Genomic DNA, 8,824 nt, shown 5'->3' with positions numbered 1-8,824 from the left:
ATAAATCTTCATAATATTTTACATATTTTTCTGTATTTCTTAATAAATTTATGTTTATATCCCCGCATATAATTACTTTGTTGACTGTAAAAGTTTTTCAAAGTAGGTTAAAAATTCTTGGATTTTATTCTTATTATTGTATCTTGGTGGACGATATATTGAAATGACGTGTAATTGCTCCCCTTGCCAGTCGCAAACAATGGAAAAAAACTCGGCTGCGCGCTCGCCGCTCACAAGGAGGGGCTTCTGATTAAGCCGCGCGCACAACCCCGTGCGAGAGTAAACCAACACTCCTCCACCTCTTCGCCCACAACGAGTATGTACATTAACATCGAATCCAGGAATGCTATAAAATGTTAACAAAGAATAATTGATGTTAGGTTCGGTTATTGCTAATATATCTATATAATTTAGACGGTCGTTAAGAACTCCTAAAAAATCTGAAAAATACTTTTTTATTGAACGAATATTTACGTGAATAATACAGAGATCTTTTTTGTAGATACTTTGACTTATCCATTTATCTATGCTATCAGTACATACATAATTAATAGATTCATCATCAATTATTAAGTCTAATGTAAATGAATCGTTGATTTTATAAGAATAGTTAAACACAAACATACCAGTTATTAGGTAATTAATAAAAATAAAAGTAAAAACTTCAGTTTTTGTTAAGTAAGGCCACGATTTCACTTTCATTACGAGTGCATATTGACTTTTCACCTTCACTTTTTTTTACTAGAATTTTACCACTAGATACCCATATGTACTTGTATACGCCATGTAGCTGCTTCTTCGTGTTCCACAACAGGGTTCTAGTTACCTTAGTAAGTGCTTCGTTGATGTATATTTTGTTGGTGGCCGATCCACCTGTTAGTTTGTCACTCGTCACCTCCATCATTTTACGGCGCTGCGCCAACCAGGTGTCACGGGAGTTAGCTCCTGAAGCCTTGAATTTCACCACTATAGGTGCCGGTTTTGCGCTTGTTTTCAGAGGGCGGGTGGTAGTGACTCGCCTGGCCCACTCGATTTCTGAAGTATTTACATTGATTGTGTCCCCAACCTTAGAAATAAGCTCCTTGAGATTTTCACCTGGTAGTTTTTCGATGCCCATTATTTCTATGCGGTCATTTAGAGAAGCCTGCTCGAATTCATGGATCTTCTGTTCAAGCGCAACGTTGCACTTCTCTAAATACACACACTTATTGTTTATATTTACAACTGTCTTCTCCAATTTACTGATCTTTTCCCGTGATTGCTGGTTTTCTGCCATTATTGTATCGTGCTTATCTGATAACAAGCTCAGACTTTGCGTTATTTCATCAAGGTGTGTTTTTACTTGCGGTATTACACCTACTTTTTTCTGGATGTCCTTAAGTATTTTTTCTTCAATCAAAGAGACCAACACAGTCTTTAGTTTCGATAAAAGCGATAATTCCATGTTTCTAAAATATTCATCTAAGTTACCCGCCGCCGACGGTAAGGTTGCGGGGGGCGGAGGACTGTCGAACATTGACTTCACAGGAGTATTGACGTCGTCGTTTTTTCGAGGTAACTTACAGGCTGGACACTTCCAGTTTGTCTTAGCTTTAGCTGTAAGTTTACCGTAAGAGGTCTTTGTGTGTGAGTGGAAGTTATTTTTACAATCCAAACAACAGATTTTATCAGTAACACTGATGAGATGTTGACAACCAAAGCACGAACTCATTGTGTGTCGCAACGAAAGAATTTTGAATCACCGTCGTTATTAATATTCACTTGAAAATATTTTATATGAATTTTCAATATTATCCAAGTATTTTGCACTGCACTGATTATCACAAAGTATTAATTTATATGCAAGTAATTAAGTTAAACAAGATTTAAGTAAAATATCGAACTATAACTAAATTAAATAAGTCAAAATGTTAAGAGCATGTTTGCACCGTTTACGTTTTTTTGCGAAGTGTGAAGTGCGAAGTGTGACGTGTGAATTAGTTACATGCAATCTTTTATTTATGGTGTTATAATAATGAAAGTCACCATTAAGAGCAATAAGGTGACGATTTTAGTGTACGTATATTAAATTTTTCTTTAATGTGACCTTCTATAATGAAGCTTATATATAGCACGAACAGCTCTCTTTTGCAGACCAAACCACTATAATATCAATGTCAGCAGCAAGACCCCCCATTAAAGTACCGCATCTTTATAACGGCATATGCCGCAGAGCTGAGTCTATCTACTAGTTGGATAATATGTGGACCCCACTGAGCTTTTTATCTAACGTGATACCCAAGAAGACCGTAGTGTCCATAAGTTCCAATTTCTGGTCATTTATAAGTACGTTGCCTCCGCTGTGTCTGGCGTAATGAACCGTAAACAATTTTTTTGACTTGGAATTGGTTTTTAAGGAGATTTTTCCTTTTTGCTATAAACCTTTGCTTATTGCTTGATTATTATGACACTATCAGTCATCAACGAAGAGGTGGGGGTACAGTTAATGGTAGATGATCACCCTTATTCATTTTATCATAAACGAAGTTTGTAACATCGGGATCGATCATTGAAAACAAAACATTTTACAAAAAGTGATAAAATTTTAAAGTTTTCTGTTATTCCGGTATAATAATGGTAATTTCAGTCGTTCGCGAACTCAATGTGAGACAAGAGATAAGTCATGCAGTAATTTATATTACTTCGCTTGGTATTGCACTTAATTATCTGTTACGATGAGACAGACAGGTGCGGCTTATCTGTATTTACAAGTATTTACGTTAAAAATATATTTATCACAACGGCTCGAAATACTCGGGATTATTATTCGACAGCTGTGACGGTCTTAGAGATTAAATTACTTTGATTTCAACAAATATTTGTCTTATTAAATTTCCAAGCAATGTTGATTATCAGGTTACATGAAGCCTTAATGTGTTTTAGTTGATCTTACATTATTGGAAATGTCTATAATAATATAGGAAATTTAATTAAAACTATCTCCAGTGACCCCTAATACCTAATCTGGTACAAATAATAAAATATGTGTGTGTGTACCAGAGTACACAGATAAGAAGTGAAATGTCTTTATGACATATCATTTTTGTACTATTAACAACTTCACAGAAATTGGGTGAGCCATATACTTAAGAAAAAGTTTTTTTTTCTGTATTATATTAAAGCTGTTTTATTATTATAGACATGGCTACAAATAAGTCTTTTTATTTTATCACTTTCCAACTAATATATATATTATTCTTTACGTCACTATACTGAACTTTGATAAAAAAACAACATGGCGCGTAACCGAAAATCGTGACGATTTTGCTATAAAATATAAATAACTCTCAAACGTAGTTATAGACTTTGTCGTTATTCACTTCAAAACATCACGTCAACTAAAAGAAATACTAAAAGAAAATTATTTTAATAATAAATTAAAAACAGCCATAGATCACCCCGTGTATACGCGCGCTGTTAGTCTAAACCGGCTGCACATGCCTCGGGCATCCAATGCGTTCGGTGAAAGAACAACAGCTTACAGTACCTAGACTGATTAATAAACTGCCACGTGACTTGACCGACTCGTTGACTGAGACTAATTTAAAACAGAATTTAAAAAAATAGTTTTTAAGACTTGACTGACCACCGATCAACTTATCGTGCTTAACTATTAATTGTATCAAGTACTTTTACTTTTATTTGTATAATTATAATGTATAGCTAAGTGATTGTGAACTATTTTTTCTTTTATTAATTTAACTCTGTTGGTGTAAACTTAATTTAGCAATTGTACAAACCTCAGTGGTTTTTATTGCTTTGAAACCGCAATGTAAAATTTGTTTTTTATTAATAAATATATAAAAAAAAAAAAAAAAAAAACTCTCAATTATAATTTATCCCGAAAAAATGCAAATGTTTAACAATCAATAATAATAGTTCACAAAACTGCGAACAGCCAATGTTAAATAACTGACAACTGCGTATTTTTTTTTAAATCTAATTAGAATTGAGAGTTTGTGTTTTGAATTTAACCAAACTTCACCTAACAAAGATAATGGAGAAAACATATTTGGTGCGTACCTATTCTTGTATATTTTATAAATAAAATATATTAGGTAAAATACTTTTATAAGGTACCTACTGGTGTAATGTCTCTGTGTTTCCTCTTGTCATGGATGACTTAACAAAAACTATTTAATTTTTATTTTACAACTTTGTTTCTTGCATATCAAATATTTCATTAAATTTAATATAGAATTCACTGTATACATATAAATTATCGTAAGAATATTGGATGCACCTTTAGAGCTTGAATTCTTGATTGTGTTAAGATGCCTCGTGAACATTATGGACGTGATAACTGTCATCTCATAAAGTGCGGAGCATTGACTCTAAGTCAAGCTTGGGTAGTTCTAGCTGTGGCACCAGGTGTAGAGTGTTGCTGGAAAAGCCAACGTACAATTTTTAAAGCATATTTCTTAATGTTTTCACAATACGTTCTAAGATATCCTCTTGATACACATTCGCTAAAATCTTCACTCATTTTTCACAAAAAAGAAGCTTGTAACACCTCATGTTTTTAAAGTGATAACCCTCACTTCTAGAAGTCGTGGGTTCGAGTCCCGCATCGTTCATAAAGTTTTGTTTTCAAATTTTATTTGTGTTGTAATACTTTGATACGACACCCCTCACCAAATCATGACTGACAGCGGATGTTAATTACGTGGCACGTTTCCAGCAACTTGTGAATGGAGTTATGAACGTCGCTGTATAATTTCGCTTGTTGTAGTGATTAACTCTTGTGAAAATTTTTTCATCGGAAATATGGATATTTGACTTTGGCACGTGAAAGAGTCTTAGTATTTCTCGCGATAAAATTTTTGTTTCCTTTTAATCCTATAATCCGGTTAGTTCTAGCCTTCGACCTTTATTGTTCTTCGACAGAATTTGACAAAGGGTATATCGGTTATGATGAACTTAGAAACTTTCGATACATTGTCACTTGTGAAAGTAGCTCTGAAAGAACCATTCTTGGTTGCAGAACATAGTATTGTTAAGGAGCTTGACCAGTTTTTTTAAATCGTATCTTGATACACCTGTGCTGATGTTTTGAAATGCTATAGCAAAGAGGATGTAAATACTACGTAATAGGTAAAAATTTAAATTTAGTTGAGTATGAAACGTGCAGTGAGATTTGACATAAGTTTGAAATAGTAATTACAGCTGTATGGCGATTGGCGGCGGCTCAGTTTGAGAGCGAACACTTGCCTAAAACGTCGTCCATTTCGGCTATCCCCGTTTTTTACAAGATTACAATCGTCATCTATCAATCTATCAATAACTGCACGTTTCGTATAATCGAGTGAATCGCTTTTTTCTTAGAGTTTCGCTAGGCTGCCATAGGCACGAAAATTTTAATAACAATGTATATTCGTATAAGAATGTGAGTTTCTAAATTCAAACGTAATATTATATTTTTTCTTATTTGTAAATGTAATTAAACCAAGACTTAGTATTTTGTTCTTACGTTCCATAAAGGTTTGATTAGAATTTATTTTATTTAATTATGTTAGAAAAATAAACATTAGTCAAAGTCACAGTCAAAGACTGATGGTATTGATATAATTCTTCATAATTTGTTATTAATACACGTTATAGATAGCTCAATATCAACTGGGAATGAGCAATTAATAATAAAGCAACAGTACACCTCAGCAAGTTAATTAGTATCGCTTTATAAATATCGTAGGTACGATGACATACAATTATCTGAAAATTTTATATAACGTCGAATTTAAATACGGATATATATACAGAGATATTATAAACAAAATTATTAAGATTGTCTGGCCACGTGTGTCTGTCTGTTTGGGTTGTTTTGTTCTAGAGGAAGCTATCCTGCTCAAAGTCACGCGTGGCGAGTGTACGTACCTACTATAACATTTGCCTTGGCACCGACTTAAAACCTATCAATAGGTACCACATATAAATAATAGTATTTTATTAATATTAAAGGGTAAAGGTTTGCATAAGAGGTGTATTTAATTAAATTTTAGCTATTGAATAATTTTCAGTTTTTGAAGTCGGTTTTTTTAAACGTAGATTAATGATGAAGCAATTCTTCATTTGATAATAAACTTAAAAAATGATAACTGAGTGTTTTTTTAAGTTACCAGAAAATTTAACTCAGCATCCTTTTTGTTCTTATATTTTTTGATAACATATATCTCATGTCCTTAAACCCGCCACGGCATTTACCTTTGCATAAAACATAACACTACCAAATCTATAACAATGAAATTCTAACATTGAACAAAAAAAATCCAAGGCATTAGGTACTCCTTATGCTTTCATGTGAATATATCTAATATAGACGAAAATCGATATCCTTTATAAAGCAAGATTCCGGGGCTATCAGACATCACGTAATTTATGACGAACGAAATATAGACGATCGAATAGTGTTAGTATGTAGCAAGGTATTATTTTGTAGCAAAGTAATAATATTTTGAGAGCTTTAAAGCGTCTGCAAAACAATTCGGCCGACGGAAAGTGTCTGGAAGTATTAACGACTTATTTTAAAGGATATTGTCTAAAATATACGTTTGAGAATTGAAGAATTTACGTGTTTTTATGTACCTTGCTTACCTGATGAACAAGCTAGCAGGTAGGCATGCAGTCGTAGTAAATATTAACACACTCAATCGTTTACATTTCGTTCGTCAGAAAATACGTGACGTCTGGTAGCCCTGGGATCTTGGACTGTTACAACTTAAATATAGCCAAACGCCTTGAAACTTTTTCGAATATTTATACGTCCAAATAAGAGTACTTTCGGACTACGTCCGATCCGTATACGTGAAACCACGGTCCGAAGTAGTCGTAGAACTATGTCTACGGTTGACAGAAAGAAATCGGGTGACGGAAGCCGAGTCTAGTGCGTAAACTACCATAGAAATAGTTCTACAACTACTTCGGACCGTGTTTTCACGGATATGGATCAGACTCTGATCGGACGTAGTGCGTAAGCGCTCAAATTCGTTTTCACTCGATTCTTTTTCGAATTGTGTAAGTAAAATAAAACGATTAGGAGCTATAGGCTTATTAACATGACGTGTAAACTGAGCTTAAAATTGTGAGTTCTCGTTGAGGTTTATTGGTTTATCGGGGTTAAAAAATAAATGATCATTTCTTGTAAACTTGGCAAGAGTCAATTGGGAACACAAAATATGTAGTGAAAACTACTGTAACCAAGCATTCCTAGATTCGTATCGCGTGTAAAGGCAATTCTACCGTACAGGTTCAAATCCACTACACCGTCGCGTCGCGTCGCTCGAATCGGAGTCTCTAAGGTCCCATTCATTTGATCAACTGCTCCCATTCAGAGCAATATCGATCCGGAAGCATAATACATTACTTAGTATCGATTTATAAAGTGAAGCATAATTAAGAGTTGTCCATAGCAAAAATGATACATAAAAGGATAAGAGGTTTTATATCATGTCACGTTTTATCATTATCATCACTTCAGCCGCAAGTCTGCTGAACAAATACCAACGCTGCTCTCATCCAACCTATCTCGGCGAGCTTGACCAGATAATTGGTTTATCTTATGAGGAGCGTAACAAACCAACGCCTTCCAGTACGTTGTCGTCGCCATTCGAGGACTTTACTGCCCCAAAGGCCATCTGTCAAGCTATGTGTCCTACCCAATGCCACTTCAGTTTCGCAATCATAATGGACTATGTCGGTGACTCTGGTTCTCCTACGCATCTCCTTCTGATTCAATCTTGCAGGGTCACTCCGAGCATAGCCTTCTCCATCACTCTCTGGGCGACCATGAGCTTTCTCATAAGGCTAATAGGTTAATATAGTAGGCAAAAAGCTTATATATACATCCGGTTTGTATAATATTTGCGAGAGGGATATATAATATAGTGTTCTCTACAGTCTACAGCATTCTTAAAAGTTAACTGATTTGAGTTTTTTCCAGATTTCCAAGGCTTGAAGTATGACAAATGCAGCATTGACATAGTTTTAAACTACTACTGATGAAATATAGAGTCATTTATTCATAAAATTCATTGCGCCGTTTAATCGAAGAATTCTTGAGTTGGATTCTATGGTGTTAATTTGATCTGATTTGATAAGACACCCGAATAACCTTGAAAATGACATCCAGATTATTGAACTTATAGTATTGCACAGCGGCCATCTTGTATAAAATTATCCCAAAAAGAGGCTTGTGATGTTCATTAACTCATCTTTTTTTAAATTTCTAATTACATTATTTCAAAAGGCTTAAGTTTTGAATAATTTAAATAAAATTAAAATTTTTGGAGAGTTCTTGTCGATGTCCACCAACGCAATCTGGTAATATTCCAAAGAAATTTATTTGTAAGAAAATATTGGTTTGGGATTTGATGAACAGAAGCCGGCATTTTTGGATAAGTCCTGTAAATAGTATGAATGCATATATATATTTTAATTTCTATAGAAATAAGGTTAAACTAGGAATTGCGCCTTTTTTTATGAAAAATAGGACAAGACGAGCAAGGAGATCAGCTGATGGTAATTGATACGCCCTGCCCGTTACAATGCAGTGACGCTTAGGATTCTTAAAAAATCCAAAAATTGTGAGTGGCACTACAATTACGCTCGTCACATTGCGACATAAGATGTTAAGTTTCATTTGCACAGTAATTTCACTAGCTACGGCACCCTCCAGACCGAAACACAGTAATGCTTACATATTACTGCTTCACGGAAGAAATAGGTGCCGTTGTGGTACCCATTATCTATACGGCATCCTGTGCAAATAGCCTCCTACTGGTTTAGCCTT

At 34.4% G+C, this 8,824-nt stretch overlaps 1 protein-coding gene across 1 annotated transcript; it reads right to left on the bottom strand.

Moving 5' to 3' along the window:
* Nucleotides 1-230: 230 nt before the first annotated feature.
* On the bottom strand, nt 231-1,711 carry LOC126965577 (uncharacterized). The gene is made up of 2 exons (XM_050809216.1): nt 727-1,711; nt 231-346 (listed from the first exon to the last, which is right to left on the bottom strand). Exons 1-2 carry the CDS (start codon nt 1,709-1,711, stop codon nt 231-233), a joined length of 1,101 nt encoding a protein of 366 aa, XP_050665173.1.
* Between the last annotated feature and the right edge of the window lie 7,113 nt (nt 1,712-8,824).

Source organism: Leptidea sinapis, chromosome 8 (genome assembly GCF_905404315.1).
Source record: "Leptidea sinapis chromosome 8, ilLepSina1.1, whole genome shotgun sequence".
Taxonomy (NCBI): domain Eukaryota; kingdom Metazoa; phylum Arthropoda; class Insecta; order Lepidoptera; family Pieridae; genus Leptidea; species Leptidea sinapis.
This window is presented reverse-complemented; position numbering and strand designations above follow the sequence as displayed.

Bases quoted from the DNA above. Each gene is read 5' to 3' on its own strand.
- LOC126965577 (XM_050809216.1), bottom strand. From the start codon at position 1,711: ATGAGTTCGTGCTTTGGTTGTCAACATCTCATCAGTGTTACTGATAAA. The intron at 347-726 runs GTGAAAAGTCAA...AACATTTTATAG, and splicing joins TCTAGTAAAAAAAAGTGAAG to CATTCCTGGATTCGATGTTA.